This window comes from Sinocyclocheilus anshuiensis, unplaced genomic scaffold, assembly GCF_001515605.1.
Source record: "Sinocyclocheilus anshuiensis isolate Anshui unplaced genomic scaffold, SAMN03320099.WGS_v1.1 scaffold572, whole genome shotgun sequence".
NCBI lineage: Eukaryota > Metazoa > Chordata > Actinopteri > Cypriniformes > Cyprinidae > Sinocyclocheilus > Sinocyclocheilus anshuiensis.
In genome coordinates, this window is record NW_015555778.1 from 1,083,483 (window position 1) to 1,103,711 (window position 20,229).

At 36.0% G+C, this 20,229-nt stretch overlaps 1 protein-coding gene across 1 annotated transcript in view; it reads right to left on the bottom strand.

The window, feature by feature from the left end:
* LOC107674528 (guanine nucleotide exchange factor DBS-like) overlaps positions 1–20,229 on the bottom strand; it is a 69,818-nt gene that overhangs the window by 42,145 nt on the left and 7,444 nt on the right. Inside the window, exons 2-7 of the mRNA XM_016468512.1 lie at positions 9,253–9,336; positions 5,669–5,783; positions 5,417–5,507; positions 4,278–4,397; positions 1,353–1,469; positions 92–241 (exon numbers count right to left, since the gene is read on the bottom strand). Coding sequence (XP_016323998.1) covers positions 92–241; positions 1,353–1,469; positions 4,278–4,397; positions 5,417–5,507; positions 5,669–5,783; positions 9,253–9,336 — 677 coding nt within the window. The remainder of the gene's footprint in view (positions 1–91; positions 242–1,352; positions 1,470–4,277; positions 4,398–5,416; positions 5,508–5,668; positions 5,784–9,252; positions 9,337–20,229) is intronic.

A 20,229-nucleotide genomic window follows, 5' to 3' on the forward strand; every position in this document is an offset into this window, starting at 1 on the left:
TATATAATAACTATAATAACACGGATTAAACAAATCTTATGACAAAATTACAACCAACATGAACTACTGTTTCATAAAAGTGATGAGCTACCTTGAGCTTATCGTGTTTTTTGGTGTGTGTGATGAGCAAGTCTTTGGTGCACTGCACGTCATTGGGAAGTTCGGTTTCTGCTAGGTCAGTTCCAAACTGCTGCAGCATCTGTGCTGTGCTCTTCACTGTTAACGCAAAGTTCTCAATGGCCTAGGACATAACATTTTAACACAGTCTGAATAGATAATATAAATGGGAGCAGTCAAAAGGTTACATATCTTGCTTAGACAAAACTGAGCCTATTTACTTTGCACTGTGCATACAGTACATTTATGTTTTTGTGTCTTTTACATAAAAACACTTACACTTGAAATTATATGAAAGCAATAAGCCCCAAGAAGCTGTGGTTTACAGTGAATTTATAACAGCTAAGGGGCGTTGTAACGCGAAGCAGAGTGCCTAAAACCCCCTTAGCTGTTATAAATTCACTGTAAACCACGGCTTCACGGGGTTTATTAATCCGTGTATCATTCGATCATTCGTTTTTTGATTTAATATTGAAAGTAGAGAAATGAGAAAATGGCTCCTTTTTTTGTTTTTTTTTACAAAAAACGAAAATTCAGCTTAAATTTTCGTTTTTTGTTCATGGGTGGAAAAATGAATAAACAGCTTGAATATTCGATTTCTTCATGTGGGCGGGAATTAAACGCCCCTTTCTGCTGATTGGTCAGCCGAAGATCAAACCGTGCCTTCATCAGTTCTTCCGCAGTATCACGCAGCAGAATAATAGTCCTCCACTGCTGCAGTTGTACGGATTAATAACCCATTTTATCAATTTCATATTTTTCTCATCAAACAGACTAATGAATAGCTCGACACAACTCGTACCGGGGCAGAGTCTAGACAGGAACAGCTAAGATGCGTTGTTAAAAACCCCCTTAGCTGTTATAAATTCACTGTAAACCACGGCTTCATGGGGCTTATTGCTTTTAAAAAACGGTTATTCCATATACGTAGTAAGGTTTCACAAAATAAAACAGAGCAAATGAAGTGTAATGATATCAATAAAAACATTTTTATTCTTCCACCAAACAATGTAGTTCCCACTGATCTATATATAATGTTCTCTATTATAGATCAGTGGTAGTTCCTCAGAATTAGTTGTGGTTGCAACAGACAAACGTAAACAAAGGTGTATGTAGCTTCGAACGTGGCTCAGCCGGAATCAAGGACCGGAACTATCCGTTTATATATATATATATATATATATATATTCTGTTTTTAAACTGGGGCTTGATTTATTAAAAAACAAATTTCTTACTGTGCGATGGTGAATCCATTGACTGTGGCAATAGTCCAGGGTCCCCCCCAGGTCACAGGTCAGCTGGCCTTTGTCAATATAGCCATGCAAGTCTGACAGGGAATTTAGCATAACAACCTACAAGAGAAGAGAAAAGAACAAGGAATTACCCATAATAGCCTATATAGTAAGCATATTTTAGGGTACAGAAACTAAATGTTTGTCCTACTTTACCACAATGTCACATTTAAAGAATGCAGTCGCTGCTATTAAAGTGTTAGTTCACCCAAAAATGAAAATTCTGTCATTAATTACTCACCCTCGTGTTGTTTCAAAACCGTACAGTGGTTCAACTGTAAAGTTACGAAGCTATGAGAATACTTATCAGAGAGCCCTCAGATTTCATCAAAAATATCGTAAATTGTGTTCCGAAGATGAACGAAGGTCTTACGGGTTTGGAACAACACGAGGGCAAGTAATTAATTACAGAATTTTCATTTTTGGGTGAACTAACCCTTTAACAGTCGGCCTGACAACGTCAGACCACCCATACAATGACTTTCACAGGAACCTTAGCCTTTTTATAAACTGTGGTAGCAAACGTCATAACTTTGAGTTCCTTAAAATATGCATGCAAACATTTTACAGGACATATATAGTAAAAACTGTTGTGAGGAAAGTTAAAAGAATATTCTGGGTTTGACAAGCTCAATCGATAGCATTTGTGGTTGTTTTGACTCATCACTCATTTCCTTTGAATAAAAAAAAACTGAGGTTATAATGAGTCACTTGCAATAAAAATAAAAGGGGCCAATTTTTTGAGGATTTAAAAGCATACACGTGAGGCTTATAATTTTATAAAAGCATTTCCATTTATTCTTCTGATTGCTTTTGTATAATTAGAGCTGTAAAACAGTTGAAATCCTCGTTTTTACAGTCTTTTTAAGATTTTAGAGTTGATGGTGTTACATTGCAATGGCAACAAAGTTATACAATTGGATATAACTTAGCACAACACAAAGCACTTAACACAAAATAGCTTAGTAAACAATTGTTTACACTAAAATCATGTCATCACACTAAATTCACTCATACTGTTCACGGCTGTACTATTAAAACAATGAGTATTTTAATGTTTACAGATTGACCCCATTCATTTCCATTGTAAATGCCCCACTGATTTTTATGACTTACTATCTAACTCATCTGCAGATGACATTTTGTGAAATAAGTACAAGTGCATCCGGAAAGCGCTTCACTTTTTTCACATTTTGTTATGTTATGTTTCAGCCAATTCATTATTTTCCTCAAAATTCTACAAACAATACCCAATAATGACAACGTGAAAGAAGTTTGTTTGAAATCTTTGTAAATTTATTAAAAATAAAAAACGAAAAAAAGTCAGATGTACATAAGTATTCACAGCCTTTGCCATGACACTCAAAATTGAGCTCAGGTGCATCCTGTTTCCACTGATCATCCTTGAGATGTTTCTACAACTTTATTGGAATCCACCTGTGGAAAATTCAGTTGATTGGACATGATTTGGAAAGGCTACACCTGTCTATATAAGGTCCCACAGTTAACAGGGCATGTCGGAGCATAAACCAAGCCATGAAGTCCAAGGAATTGTCTGTAGACCTCCGAGACAGGATTGTATTGATTGTATCAATACATTTGCAAAGATTTCAGCATTGAAGGTCCCAATGAGCACAGTGGCCTCCATCGTCCGTAAATGGAAGAAGTTTGGAACCACTGGGACTCTTCCTAGAGCGGGCTGTCCGGCCAAACTGAGCGATCGGGGGAGAAGGGCCTTAGTCGGGGAGGTGACCAAGAACCCGATGGTTACTCTGACAGAGCTTCAGCGTTTCTCTGTGGAGAGAGGAGAACCTTCCAGTAGGCATCATGCTATGGGTATGTTTTTCAGCGGCAGGAACTGGGAGACTAGTCAGGATCGAGGGAAAGATGAATGCAGCAATGTACAGAGACATCCTTGATGAAAACCTGCTCCAGAGCGCTCTGGTCCTCAGACTGGGGCGAAGGTTCATCTTCCAACAGGACAATGACCATAAGCACACAACCAAGATGTCCTTGAGTGGCCCAGCCAGAGCCCAGACTTGAACCCGATTGAACATCTCTGGAGAGATCTGAAAATAGTTGTGCACCGATGCTCCCCATACAACCTGATGGAGCTTGAGAGGTCCTGCAAAGAAGAATGGGAGAAACTGCCCAAAAATAGGTGTGCCAAGCTTGTAGCATCATACTAAAAAAGACTTGAGGCTGTAATTGGTGCCAAAGGCGCTTCAACAAAGTATTGAGCAAAGGCTGTGAATACTTATGCACGTGTGATTTATTATTGCGTTTTTTATTTTTAATAAATTTGCAAAGATTTCAAGCAAACTTCTTTCACGTTTGAAACGTTTCACGTTCCTCAGAATTGAGGAAAATAATTAATTTAATCCATTTTAAGTCTGTAACATAAAATGTGGAAAAAGTGAACCGCTGTGAATACTTTCCGGATGCACTTGTATGTGCACTGCAGCACAAACTTCATTTCCTTAACATCAGAAAAGATGTAGCATGCAGATGATAATCTCATGCACCAGCATATTCAACCGCTGTAGACACATGAATGTGTGAGAAAGTTGCATTGACTGAATTTCACACATTACAAGCAGCGATAAGGCACAGTGCAGGAACCTCAGTGTTTTTGTAACAATGTCCCCTGTACCTTCTAAAGTGGCGTTAAAACAGGGTTAGAGATTATCTGCATACAATCTGTAGGTTAACACCCTTTCAGACATGCATAATACAACAGGGTGACAGGCTCTGTCAATAATTTAGTGAATGAGTGATCATGGTTACAAACACTCCAGACGAGCCATGCGCATCGTATGGCGAATGAACGGACGTGCTGAGGGTCCAGACAGACAGAAGCATGCTTACCGGTACCTTCAATTTGAAGTCATCCCTATGTAACCTCATACTGAAATCAGCGATGGCCCTCTGGAGGAGACGTGAAGGTTTCAGAACCAGAACAAGCTGGAGATTTCCTGGAAAGGAGCCCTTTGGGTCATGAAAGAAAATTAAACATTCAAGTAAACAAAAATTTGACTTTTTTATATACTATATATACCTTTGTTTATTTATTATATTTATAAAGGTATAATATAACATTTATAAAGGTGTAATAATATATATAATATACAAGCAAAAATACTTTTTAAGTGGTAAACAAAACAAAGGTTTTTGAAGTATGTTTTACAAGTAGATAATATTTCAGTTTTTCTACTCTAAAATTTCATGTTTAATTCAATGTGTTACTTTTTTTTTTTTTGCCGTTGTAATTGTGAAATTTACTAGCAATTCCTGAGTGAGAATTGTTTCACTGGCAGTTTTTTTTTTTTAGAGTATTTATATTACATTTTAAAATTAAATTACATTTGTTTAAAATAGAATGTGACGTAAAACAGGTAACCTCCTCTGATAATAATAATAATAATAATGTTTATGTGTATTCAAATTCTTTAGTGATTTAATTTTTTACAATTTAATAAAATAAAAAGAATATTTTGAATAATATGACCTATTATTATTACATTAATTATTATTATTATTCAAAATATTCTTTTTATTTTATTAAATTGTAAAAATGAAATCCCTAAAGAAAAATTACTATTGCAATAACACTCTTGTTGAATATAAAACTTACTGTAAGATAAAAAATGAGTATTTAAAACTTGAATACACAAAGGTATTTTAAAAATAAAGTTAAAGTGTTGCTGTCATTTAAGCAAATACTAAGATTTTTTTTATGCTTATAATTTGTAAAAGAACGTGTGTGTGTGTGTGTGTGTGTGTGTGTGTGTGTGTGTGTGTGCATTTGAATAATATTCAAAATTGAAGTATTTTTTTAATAGTCCAACTGGACCCAGCTTGTTCGATTTCAGTTGATAGGCCTATCTATTGTACATCTTGATACTGTGCATCATGTTCTTTTTGCTCGGAACTGCATTGAGATCTGTAAACGTCATGTTAAAGTGCTGTTTTAACTTCACAAAGCTTCAGCAAGAGCTTGTACAAACCGCTATCCGTGTCAGAGAAGTGATTGCTGAGTTCCATTTGTCCTTCCTGCGGTCCAGGATGATGATGAAGCCAATGCTAGTGGCATCCATGCTGAAGGATGACGGACAGAAACAGACAGGTTGGGCACTGAAATCAAAACCATCAGACAGAAATCAAACTGAGAACTGCTTGTTCTTACAGTTGGTTTCACTACATATTTTGAAAATCTTTACCAATGACAATAAACCTTAGAAAAATAAACGAGGTTTAACCTTGGTATGCTGCTCAGGTATGTGACAACATTAACAAAATCCTCATCTGACACCTCATTAAAACTTGAGAACTCTGGGAAGGTGATGATGGGAGATCCGTCTTTTCCTCTTCCTCCTGTAAAAATGTCATGGACTTTAGTGCCTAGTTAATTCATAGTTATCAAACCTGAGGAAAATAAGTTTTAGCATGTTAAATGGCACTCCTGCACTTTGTTTACACACTTTGTGTGTGTGTATATATTTATTTATTTATGCATTTATTTATTTCCAATTTCATTAGGTGTCATGATTGGCGCACAGTCTCTGTGTGCACCTAAACTGAAACTATACACCTTGTGTGAAGTCACATGCAACAAAAACCAGGTTTGAGAACATTAAAACCATGACCTAAAGATTTGATTTATTTATTTAACAGTTCTGACATTAAACATGTAAACCACATGAAACCATATTAACACTTGCAACCTATTCTAAGTCTTTCAAACGTTTGAAAATAATTTAAAAAGTAATTAAGTTATATTATTTATATTTATGCTCTCTTTTAATACAGACTTTTAAGAAGGGATGGATGTTTGCTTCAAGTGATAGGCCAGGTAAGTGAAATTATATTATCTTGCTGTATGTATGTCGTTTTCTTTACGTTTTCTGACTAAAAGCAACCAAAAGGCCATTTTAAAGTGGTTAAGCAAATAATATAATAATAATAATCGGCAGGGATCCCAGACCAATACAATTAGTGTGCCTCCTCTATTTTAAAACCCACGAGCCGCCACTGTTCACCACATCCTTCTACGTTTTATTTGACTTAATATATTTAAATGAATTATTATATGTTTGTTTTTTTTTGTTTTTTTTAGAAAAATAAGAACCACAACTCCTTTCAACCACAAGAGGGCAACAGTGGAATCAGAGACATCTATAGAGTTTAGACACATCAATAGAGTATTATACATACAGCACTGTTTTGAAAATGTTTGTTAGCTAGCTAACAAAAACTCTGACTCACAAAGTTCATAAAATTGAGATAATAAAATTAAACGGTTTACAAATATTGATACATATACAGAATTAATACATGTTTATGCTCACATACATTTACATTCTTTATGATGCTAACTATGCAAATTCATTAAATTAAAAATCACGGTTTATTTTTGAGTCATATGATCAATTACATTTTAATTTTACTTGATACAATTTAATATGGAAGGGACAATGAAATATTGAAAACCTTTAGTTAATATTAGGTATTTTTTAACATATACTGTCACATTTTTACCGTAAAATGTGTTTGAAATCAAATACCCCTAAGACCCCTGCTGTAGATCACACAATCTAATGTCTTTAAATAATGACATATTTCTAAAATACCTCTAATAACAGATTATAGTATCATTTTTAAATAATTCAAATAATTTTAGCAAACTGTTCTCCAGTGTGAATATGTAATCGCCTCTTTAACAGGGATTCTTCTCATTGTGCTCATTCCTGAGGGCAGTTTGAAGAAAGATGTGTTTGTTTGCAGTAATGAGGCAGATCCACTCAGAGGTCATATGTCCATCCATTTTTAGACTTGCCGCAACTCTTGACTTGGGTGATGTCTAGGTTATTCTTTTAATAGTTTACCAGTAAAGAAATAAAGTTTCCAAGTGTAGACAAGGAAGTGCGTGTTTCATTTCCATTTCCATTTCCATTTATATTTATAATATGCAAATCAAGCCACAAAACCCTCCAGCCCACATCCACAGTCTTATTTGGAACATCACTGGAAAAACGTCACCCACCTTGTGGTTGAATGACTTCTCTTGAAAATTATGGCTTATATTGGACACCTATAAAACCAGATATAAAGAACCTGTAGCAACTTTTTTTTTTTTGTCTCTTTTGATTTAGCAATCCTAGCAACCGCATAACAATACACTAAAACCTGCTCTGAACACCTTAGTCACCCTATAACGAGACCCTGCCAGCCATCAACAACACCTCAGCATTGTGACAAAGCAAGAAGCAATCGTCAGAAAATGTAAAAATCCCAAATATTTTCAGAGGTAAAAACAAATTATCATCATAATCTGGTAAATGCATGTTTATATTTAAATGAATGAAATCTAAATAAATATACATATATACAATTAAATTTAAATAAATATTTTTAAAAATCTACATATTACATTTCATATGTATGTATTGTATATAGTCCTATATGTGACCCTGGACCACAAAACCAGTCATAAGGGTCAATTTTTTGAAATTGTTGTATAAAAATAAATAAGAAAAAAATCCATCTATCTATCTAGCCATGCGCAAACATATATGCAAGTGAAAATGCACACAAACACATATTCATATGTCCTCCCGGCTTTGTCTCGCTTGAAAAGAGGCTAATTGTTTGATGCGTGACTTCTGACCCGATTACTTTTTTTCTTCGCTAGTGAACGAGACACATTTGAAGTCTATTCTATTACATTTCTGGTCGTCCCCTGTGATTCACAGAGTCCTAATGGACGACACCAAGCTTTTCAGCGGAAAGCAGCACTTGAGGAGCCAGCTAAATAGATTGCACAAAGTATGCTGGGATTGTTTTTCTCTGTAACATTACGTAACTGGTGCAGTTTTGATGGCTGGTGCAGGCGTCTTGGCAGATGAGGAGACAGGGAGGCAGGCCAGGCCTCAGGAGATCTGACTGGGGTGGGAAGGAATGGAATAGCTCTCCAAGGAGCACCGAGTCTGTAGTCGCGATGTCCCTCCCACTTACATCAGTTCAGTGTTTAAGTTTTTCCACCCTGTTTTCAGAGAGCTCTGCTTGTACTGAATGTGGTAAACACTGCTGTTTTATTAGTTAATATTAATTGTTTTGTATAGTCAGTTATCCTACAGTACCACCTGGCAACTTCATGACCAAGGCTTGATCAAATTAACTAAAAATAGAGTCGGTTATATTATATACGTGCCAGTTGTCACCAGTTGTTTATATCTTGAGTGGTTGTCTAATTGTTTCATTTTCATTTGAGACATATTAAGCAGGACTGTGGCATAGCCTAGTGGTTAAAGACCTGAGCTGATAAACAAAGAAGTTTCAGTTTCAAACAGGGTGTAAAAAAGAAAAGAAAAAGAAAAAGAGAATAAATAATAAAGAGTCATGGCCTATAAGAAATATTTATGGCTGTTATATTTTCTCAATTCTCAAGTCAGTGTGACTAAAAGTTAATTTTGGATGCTGGGTTCATAAACCACAAAGTGAGATTCACCACCGTGCCCTTGGATATTTCTCGATTCATTATTATATAATACGCATCATGAGAAAATGAGACAGCAGAAGTCTATTTTCTCTGATTTTACGTGCTAATTAGCATCTGATGAAATGGAGAACTGGGAATTGTACAACAGTGCTGACATGAGTGAATGTGATTCGCCAGCATTAACCGCCACCACAGAAACCTGACCCACATTCATCCTCACAAACAAGAAAGGGTCAAAGTTCAAAAGCATCACCAATAGCTACAGAGAAGGAAAGTAAATAGCTTTAAAAGCAATAAGCCTTTTTATCTCAACCTGAAGAGCAAACAGACATATTCATTTCTCACCTGAAAGAAGAGCAAACTGCCTGTGAAGTTGTTCAATTATGTCGACCGCCAGTAACGGCCTGATCTCCTGCTGCATAATCTCATCTGTGAGGAAAGACCAGAGAGCACAGGAGCATTAGAAATCACTGCAACATGCATATAATTCTACAAAAATCACATTCAGGATATCAGTAAGATACAGAGTCACGGGGGGCATCAGTAGCCTGACCCTTCAGAGTGACCGTCTGCTCTGGAAGGAGTTTCCCCTCTACAGCTGCTTCCTTAGAGATGACCTTTAGCCATCAACACAGCCTCTGGTTTGTATCCGTTCATCGGGAAAGCGCTCCTTCAAACAAGCCATTCTTTTATGCCCTTGGCTTTACAAAAGAGCGCTCGAGTGCTTCTATTCTCTACTGATCTACTGAGGGTCACCCTAAAGCTCAATGAAGTCTGTAGACGAACAAAAGTTCCTCTGTACACGTAAAAGACTGCATTAACATTGACTTCTCTTTATCAGACCCTGTTAAGTCTTGTGAGGAAACTTGCTGTGGGCTGCAAACAATGCCGATGAGTTACTACAGAAATTTTTGGATGTATTCGGGATGCGCAGATGTTAGGAAGTCTGGCAAGTTGAAGTTAATATCCTGAAATCACTATTCAAAATTTTGATAGGCAGCATGCCGTAAACAGCAGAACAACCTCGCCGACAGAAATGAGCATGTTTCGAGACTTTTTTTTTTTTTTTGGAGTGTGTTCTACGGGAAGAACAATGTGCGTCAAGGAGCATGTGAAAACCAGATGTTATCAGCTGGCTGTGTAGTCGAAACCATTGACATGTCCATGAATTACAATAAGAAGCCAAAGACTTCCCCTGAGGAAAGTCACAGTGACCGGATCATACAGGACCACTCCTATCGACAGAAAAAAAAAAAACACTACTTTTTTTGAGCAATTCATAAAAAAAGGCAACAAATATATCAGCAAAATAAAAAAAAAATATGCACACATTCATAATGCAAAATGTGGAGAGATTTACTTGTTTTCATTCAAATTTGAACAAAATGTATTTTTATAGCCAACTGAAACTTAAAAATACTTTTACAGTGGTTTTATAATTTAATCTCAAATTCTCACACGTTGCCTTCAAATTATACTTTATACAAATTATCTTTTCGAATCAAATATACAAATAAATGCAACTTAAAATTGCAGATAATATAAATCAGTTTCTTCACCAGAAGAAGCCAATGACGTGAGTTTAGGGGTGGGGCTATCTGTTTGCCAACAAATGGAAGACGAGAGTCTTCCACACTTCACATTTAAACAAAATTCTGCTTTTTACCAAGGATAAAATGTCATTGGCCTAAAATGAACAAAGACCCCTGATCTAACACAACATCATCATTGTTTTTTTTTATTTTTTATTAAGCAATAAATTCCCTATGCAGTAGCAGGTTTTCTGTAGCAGGGCAGATGATGGTCAGCTTGCCAAGAGATTAAACCACAGGGCACAGAAAAACAGCTGTCAGTTACAGGCTTAAGCACACGACACATATAAAACGCACACACAGTTCATGCAGACTCATGCTCCACTGCCCTCTGTGTTCAGTGGAACTGGCTAATTGTCAAACTAGACCACAAATCCCACTCTGACCCACAGAAGACTGTGAAATAGGGCTGCGCTGTGAAAAAAACCCAACTAAAACCAATCCAAATACCCCTTACCTTAACTTAAAGGGATGATTTTAGAAAATACTTTCTCTTGTGCCAGCTTAAAGGGATAGTTCACCCAAAAATTAAAGATTGATGTTTATCTGCTTACCCCCAGGGCATCCAAGATGTAGGTGACTTTGTTTCTTCAGTAGAACACAAACGAAGATTTGTAACTCAAACCGTTGCAGTCTATCAGTCTTATAATGGCAGTCAATGGGCTCCACGGCTTCGAGAGTAAAAAAAAACATACACCGACAAAACCAAATTAAACCCTGCAGCTCGTGATGATACATTGAGGTCTTAAGACACGAAACGATCGGTCTGTGCAAGAAACTGAAAGGTATTTATATAATTTTTTACCTCTGATCCACTGCAATGTCTAAGCGCGTTCACAACATCCGGCGCGTGACGCGTGTACGTGCTCTGGCATAGTAGACATAGATATATACAAGTAGATGCCTCATTAATGACTGCTTCTATGGGCCGCGATACATTCCAAAATGGCGTACGCGTCAACGTATCTGGAGCAGTCGAATAGGGCATCTATACATATCTATAATAGTAGACGCATGTGCGGAAGCGATCTGTCGCACGTATACATCACTCATTATTTACACAGTGCAGAGAGATTGCGGACGTGTTCACTGGCACTGCGATGATCTAAAGATATTTAGAAGTACAGGTCATCACAATGGAAGACGATTTTGATATATCATCAGACAACGTGGAATTTTTTGCCCAACCATATTTATTTGACATCACGCGCCGGGTGTTGTGAACTCGCTCAGGATTGGATGCCCTGGGGGTAAGCAGATAAACATCTAAAATTTTCATTTTTGGGTGAACTATCCCTTTAACATGCAGAGGAAACTATAAGATATTTGTAGGATAACAGCAACATTGGCTCAGCCAATAACGTGAGTTTAGGGGCGGGGCTATCTATTTGCCAACCAATGGAAGACGAGAGTCTTTCACACGTCACATTTAAAAGAAAACTGTCTGAAGCACTGAACAATGTCAAAACTGCTGTTTTTAATGGATTAGCACATTTCAGAAAGTTTTGTAGAGCTGCATCATCCAAATTTACCCAAAAGCACTTCTAAAAGAAAAGGAAATGTTTTACAAACTGGTGAGTTTCTCAAAGAGATATTTCAGTATGTTTTTAAGGATGCAGGATGAGTTTGCTTACATAACAAGCAATCATTCTTATATCCACAAAGCGTGGCAGAAAAAAGATCACATTTCATAGAGCAGATTTATAATGGTATTAGTATTGATCACAATAACCCAAGGACGCATGATATGAGATGTTTAAATACACTGGTCTTGGTTTATATACAGAAATAAGCTTTGCTCAGGATGTAAAAAATCTAAGTAAAGTGAGGCTCTTAACTATGATTGCTATAGTTTGTTTGATTATTGGGATTTGAATTTTAACCATTTCATCCAGAGATTCTATCATCTATCACATTTCTTCAGTTGTGTTAAATGCAGCTGCTGAACCAATGAAGAGAGGTTGATATTTGTGGAAAGACTCTGTATTGTCTCAACTCACTTTTTCCAGCCGCATGACTTACTGTTTTAAAAGAGTTTCCTCCATGGAGAACCGAAAGAATCTACCAGCTTCTAGCAAAAAGTCTCCATTGAGGGTTATGTATTAAAAAAATGTACATGTTTTGGAGTCCAGCTGGACTGAGCATGAACAGCCTGAGAGAACAACTATGTTTATGTTCCACATTTCCCCAAACGTTAGTGTTTTCAGCTCATACCTTTCAATGCCTTTCCTTCCCACTGTGCGCCAGTTTAAAAAAAGTGCAGCGTTCAATGGAGATCTGAATCCCATATCGTTGGTCTGCATGGTCACATAAAGAGACACACCTAAATTTATGTCAAGTCTTTCAACAGGGTACACCATGACCATTCACAAGAAGCATTATGTTAATTGTTCAGGCTTGTTTGCATTGGGCTGTCTGGGTAATTACAGAGCTTGTTAATCACTCAGCCCTTGAGCAGGAGTTCAACAGTCAGATGATCAAGTGTCAATCACCTGTGCCGTCCCCACCAGACAATACTTGTGTTTGTCCTAGCATGGGTCAGGATGTCAGAATCAATATGTTAAACTCACTTACAATTGCAATTGCTAAACACTCTAAATTCGCACACTTAGTTCAACACTGATTGCATTCACATGCAGTGAGGAGTTCATGCAGTGGGGAACACTTTGACCAAAATTAGCCGAGGGGCATGAGAGGACAGAAGGAGTCCGAGGGTGGAGATCTGCAAAAAGCCTTCCGTTAGTATCCAAAAGGCATAAGACGGGTGAGAAAAAAAGTCCCACAGCCAACAAGACCCGATTGTCTTATGATGGGTCAATGACATGATGTGCATTGTTCGTCAAATTAATATATTTTGAAAAACAAATCAACAACACTTTTATAAACATGATTTTAATTTCTGAATTATAATACATTTTAAATGTAAAAAATTAAATGTATTTTAATGATTATTAAATAATCTAAAAAAATTAATAATACATTTTTTTTATTAATTTTGTGGCATAACGCATTAAATGCATTAAAATAATTATTGGGGGGAAAACTTAGTTTGGCATAATCTTATAATATTTTGAGATTAGATGCTATAATACCTTTTTGAAAAACAAATCAACAACGCTTTTATAAACATGATTTTAATTTCTGAATTAAAATAAATGTTAAATTAAAATTTAAATGCATTTTTAATTATTACATAAATAATTTTTAATAATAATTTAATGCATTAAATGCATAAAAAAAGAATTATTGGGGGAAAAAACTTAGTTTGGCATAATCTTATTATAATATTTTGAGATGAGATGCTATAATACCTTTTTTTTCCAAAACTGTTTGAAACAAACACAGATACAAAAGTAAATCTCCACGAACTTGACATGTTTGAAACTACATTTTTCCTTATATAGGACAGTCTTTAAGATCATTGACCTTGATACATCTTGTTCCAGGGCCATTGGTATGGAAAGCACCCTTATGTACTGAGCAAAGACAAACTTTAATGGATTCAATCATCAACTGCTGGAATAGAAACCATGCACCAATCAGCTCTCAGAGGTTTCATCTTCCTTTTTCTGAAGCTACTCATGGTTTCATTCGGGGTCAATGCATCAAGGGTTGCAGTCAAACAGCGGACACTGATGCATATCATCATGTAAACAAATCCAGTTTGGACTGTAGGGGGTCTCAAAGTGGTTCCGAACATCAGCACCTACAGTGCACAATTTGAGAAATTTCTACCAGTTCTAGGTGGTTATACATGCTTTTCAATGAAACACTGAGCGACTATTACAGAATCAACACACTAGCTTCACTTCACAGCCTATCTGAATCCCGTTGGCAGATGTTTAAGGGGCGTCCACAGGACATCCAGTCCATTGTCCCGCTCTGCTTCCCTCTGATCTTTATAAATTAGTGCTGCTGTATGGCAAAGGAACTTCAAGACAAGCCTGAACAATTCAGTCTCAGGCAGCAAAATAAAATAATCATACAATCAAAGCCCTGTGAGCTTAATAATATTTGACAAGAAGGTCAATGGTTGCAGTAAAGCTTTATCAAAGGCTCTGCTGTTCACAAATGGGATCTAAATATTTTATGTCAGGCAAGACCCACAATCTATCATATTCCCCCTAAAGAAATCACTGAAAGTGGTGGAGGAAGTCCCAATGCTCCCAACACTCACACATACACCCACACACATGCATTTATATTGCTGTAGGCCTCTATTTAAAAGCAATACATCTTGGATAAGCCTCATATTGCTGGTATAAGTAGAGCATGTGCACATGATGTTGCCTAACCCCCACACCCCCATTTATTTAATAATAAATAAATATAATTTACATTTTTTTTTTATTAAATTAGATTTAAAACAAAAATCTTCTTTTGTGCTCCACAGATGAAAGAAAGTCATACAGGTTTGCAAAACCCTAAGTAAATGATAATCAAATTTTCATTTTTGGGTTAACTACTGCTTTAAATAAAAGGATAATGTGAGCCGTTTGAAGTCCACACAAAACTGAGCATTCCAAAACAAATTCCAGCATACAGTATCTAAATCCCTCTCCATCTACATCCCTACGGAAAAGGAAGCCACCACACATGAATACAAATCAAAATGTTAGACAGGATCCTGTATCTGCCCAGAACAGTGCCAGTTCTCTCAGTGAGAATGTGTAGCAAGAGACCTTTCTCTTTGTAAGTCAAAAGTAGCCTACCACTATTTAGCATCATTATATGTGATATAATGATATCAGTCTTTCTGCAGTACTGTTAAAATCGGTACAGGCTACTGTTTAACTAATAGAAAATGGTCATATCATTATTATTAACAACTGTTAAATAGGAAAAATAAATAATTACACTCTAAAAAATGCTGGGTTGTTTCAACCCAATGTTGGATCAAATATGGACTAACCCAACTGTTGGGTTAAAAAGTTAATTTAAAAATAAATTAACTTTTTAACCCAACAGTTGGGTTAGTCCATATTTGATCCAACATTGGGTTGAAACAACCCAGCATTTTTTGGTTTTGTTGTTCTGGGCCAGGGGTGGTTCTAGACCCTTCTAGGAGGGCTCAGTCCCCCTAAATCTAATCGGCTATCTAATCTATTGTTGATCTGAGACTCACTCTAAAAAATGCTGGGTTGTTTCAACCCAATGTTGGGTCAAATATGGACTAACCCAACTGTTGGATTAAATTTTGGTTACATTTTTAAATTAACTTTTTAACCCAACAGTTGGGTTAGTCCATATTTGACCCAACATTGGGTTGAAACAACCCAGCATTTTTTAGAGTGAGTCTCAGATCAACAATAGATTAGATAGCCGATTAGATTTAGGGGGACTGAGCCCTCCTAGAAGGGTCTAGAACCACCCCTGGCCCAGAACAACAAAACCTCCCTTAAAATGATTAATGTCATGGACCCTGTCACCAGGAACAATCAAGACCTTCACCCCACAACGCAAGACAAGCAACAAACAAGTCATTATAAAGTGAGAGTGTGTTGTTTGGATTGTAAGTGTAGAGGCCTTTTTTCCACAAATAGAAAGCATTCAGAATCATTTGGTATTGTAATGAATGATGAAAACAGCCAACTGGCCTAATTCAGAACTGTTTGTGTAAAAACAACCACTATCCAGAGGACCCACATCCACAAAAATGTGTTTGACTAGGATGTTCAGATGTGGTCTGTGTAAAGCTCCGTCTGACCCAGTCTGGACAGGTGTGTTTGATTATGCCGGCATGCTTTAAAGGGGCTCTCGAGGGAGTCCGGTCATATACCACTCATGATCGGATTTAGTCTAAAAACTCTTTCCAGAAGGGAAAAACCTATATGGATGCAAACAATGTCAGTTATTTTTTTACTTACAGCACATTTTTGAAGCAACTTTTTTCTTTAGTGGCATAGGATGGAAACATCTGTGAGGCATCTGTACAATAGCCAAATAATTTAATTCAGTGGAGACTAACAATAATAATAATAATAATAATAACATTCATATAAAACTAATATAAAAACACAAAAATGTAATTCATATAAAAATACACATACATTTTTTTCTCTTGACTGTGTTATCAGTTCCCATTACATACATATATTATGTTGTCATTCATAAATCAAAATAACAATATAATCATTATGCATTTGTATAAAATAAATAAATAATAAATAAATATATATATAGAGAGAGAGAGAGACTTTTGATATTGGTTCATAATCATCATATAGAAATTATACGATATTTATTTATATATTTATATTAATTGATATAAATACATTATGATCTATATATTTTTTACTTTGTGCTATAAGATCATAATAATGAAAACAATATAATAATTAATCAAAATAATATATTCATAATTTATCCATAAAAGTACCATAAATATATAAAATAAAATAAAACATATGTAAATTAATTTTTGCTTTGACTTTTTGCTATCAGTTCATTGTCTTCTTTCATGTCTGATAAAAACATTTTCATGTCTGATTGCTGACATCCACATCATTTACAGTTCCTCTTTTAAGCTCAAAGAATGCACCCAAACAAAACTGAATATGCAAAAACGACTAAAAACCAATAAAATAACCACACTTGCTCTGGCATTTCTATTTTCACAACAAAATTAGTCACAATGATGAATGAAGCGGCCGAACTGACCCAGCCGTTTAATCCTCTTTATGAGCATCTGACAGTTAACACTGCAGTTCACACATACATACACACACACACAGGTTTGTTTTTATGGTTTATGGGGACTCTCCATAGGCGTAATGGTTTTTATACTGTACAAACCGTATTTTCTATTGCCCTACACCAACCCTACCCCTAAACCTACCCCTTACAGGAAACTTTCTGCATTTTTAGATTTTCAAAAAAACTCATTCTGAATTATTTATAAGCCTTTTGAATTACGGGGACACTGAAAATGTCCTCATAAATCACCTTCTCGTTGTAATACCTATGTCATACCCATGTTATTATACAAATTTGTGTCCTCATAAACCACATAAACATGCACACACACACACCATAACTTCAACTACACACATGCAAAAAACAAAATTAAAACATCACACTTCTCTAGACGATGAAGTATTTTTTAGCTATAGTTGCATCAGAAGCAAACCAGAATGAAAGAGGAAGGTGGGGATGTATGAGGAAGACATACTTCTCCTCGATGCTAATTCAGTCTCCAGACACACTTTCAGCAAATGATGGTACGACTCCATTTCCCCGGCCGAGATGCGGACCGAGGAGAAGGACGCTCTGCGTGTGTACCGCCCACATACCGAGCAGCGGGACGGGATGGTCTGATAGTGCTGGGAGACGTCCATACTGCAGTACAAACTCAGAATACCCCTACTCATGCCCAACCTGCCTCACTACAGCTCGCTGGACGACACGCTAGCTGTGTAGCTCCTGTGAATTGTAAGATCACAGAAGAGTAAGAACTGAACAGAGTAAGTGGACAGAAGCATTGCTGTCTCTGGATTAAGAGAACTATTCTAGTTCACTTCTCCTGTGGTGGATATACTTACACACACACCTTCACCTGAGAGCACAGTCACTCCCACAGAACTGTCAATACACAACATCCTAACACACACCCACTTCCCTATCTGAACAATAACATACTATACTTTTTTTTGAACAGTTTACCTTATCTATCCCTAAAAGGTGCATATTAGTACCTTAGAGTAGTTGTATGTACTCTTAAAGTACTACTATAAACCTTTTACGGGTAAATAAGGTACAAAGTTGTCACTTTAAGTGTGCTGCCCCAGTGATAAGCTGTTGTTTCCCTAAAGGTACAATTTTTGCACTTTTTTTTCAGAGTGTATTTTAGTTAATTTTATTTATTTATTTAATTTTAGAATTAAAAAAAATGAAATAAATACAAAATAAATATTTAATTTATTTTTTTTAATTATTAATATTTAGCAGATGTCTGGACAATATTAATTAATATATAGCTAAGTAATAATTTAATAAAGTAAATAATATTAAACGCATAAAAATCTCAATGAATTGTAAATCGTAATCACCTTCTTACATTTCAAAATTCTTAAAGGGGACATCAGATTATATTTTCTTCTTTTTTTAGCTTTTTTTTTTTTTTTTTTTTTTCTTTTTTCACTGAAAAGAAAACATGCAGCCAGTTTGTTATGGGCTGTCTGAGTCTGAAACTGTCATCCAGCGAGCTGTTTCAATATGCAGCCGGTTTCTACATAGATAGCTAGCTATTAGAATAAGACCACCTCCGAGCCATTTACAGAGTCCAAGGCAGCAATTCACGTGTCTTGTGTCGACACGCCCCACAGAAGAGAGGGGCGGGGTGAGCAGTAGCTCATTATCATTTAAAGAGACATGCACCGAAACGGGTCGCTGTGAACAGAGGTAAAAAGGGTGTTGTTTTACACGACCATTGAGAAATTTTAACCAAAATATGTTACAGACATTTCATGATGACCCTAAAGAATTATACCAACTTGTGGAAAATGGGCATCCGATGTCTCTTTTAAGACAACATACATTTTTGACTCAGATTAGATTTATGCTTAAAACAAGAACAAACAATTTGACTAACTTAAAATCTAATTTTATATTAAATTTGTTAAAATTGAGTTTTATATAAAAAGAAAAAAAAAATCAATTTTCTAATAGTGCAAGAAAAACAATTCTCTAAAGATATATTCTCTGAACTCTGCAATCTTCAGTGAAAAATTTGGACTTTGAAACAAATTTCACTTTGTAATTATTTGTGAAATTTACTTGCAATTTCTAAGAAATTTACAAGAAATTAAAAAAAAATATTTTTTTTTTTTACAGCGTATGCAATGTTTTTGCAGGATTGTTTTGAGGATGTTATGATGTTTTTAGTGGAAAATATTACTGATAATAAGAAAATAACTTTTGCAGTGCATACTTTGTATCCTCTGCATGATAATTCATACTGCCTCTAGAGACTTTCTGCAGCATACAGTACTCTTGGTCGAGTGTGTGTGTGCGTGTGTGTGTGTGTGTGTGTGTGTGTGTGTGTGTTATTCTTGTGCGTGCTTTTACTAAGTGAGCTCATTGTGGTACAGAGTCTTAATATTTCTCCCAGTAATGAAATTTTATCCTCATTTACTCACTCTAATGTCATTCTAAACCCATACATGGAACACAAAAGGAAAAATGACCACTGTTTTCCACGTAATAAAAAAGGGTCGGTCAAGCTCCAACATGACAAGACATAAAAAGAAAGAGGTTCATCCATCCTAGTAGAAATGTCCGATTCATGACTTTCCGTATTTGTTAGTGGCTTTGGAAAAAATCATCTGCTAAATGAATAAATGTAAATAAATATTTCTTTTGAATCAGATCTTATAAATGAATCAGTTTACAAAATTGAACTGAATGATCAATCACCTGACTCAATGATTCAATTGCAGAAGTTGACTTCTAAGAAGATTTTTATATTTTTATTAGAGATGCACCGATCGATCGGCCAGGGATCGGAATTGGCCGATTTTCCTCATGATCGGCCTGGATCGGTGTTCGGTCGATCAGTCTCACTTCTTTCAGATTTCGAGCCGATCCGTTTTGTTACCAGCGGCACAGGCAATAACGTCAGCCGCGCATTCTCGCTCTCTTCTCTCCGACTGTCAGGGATTCATCACAGTCACTTCAGTCACCATCCAGGATAATTACCCGATCACAGTCACCTGAGTTCTGATCACCCGCA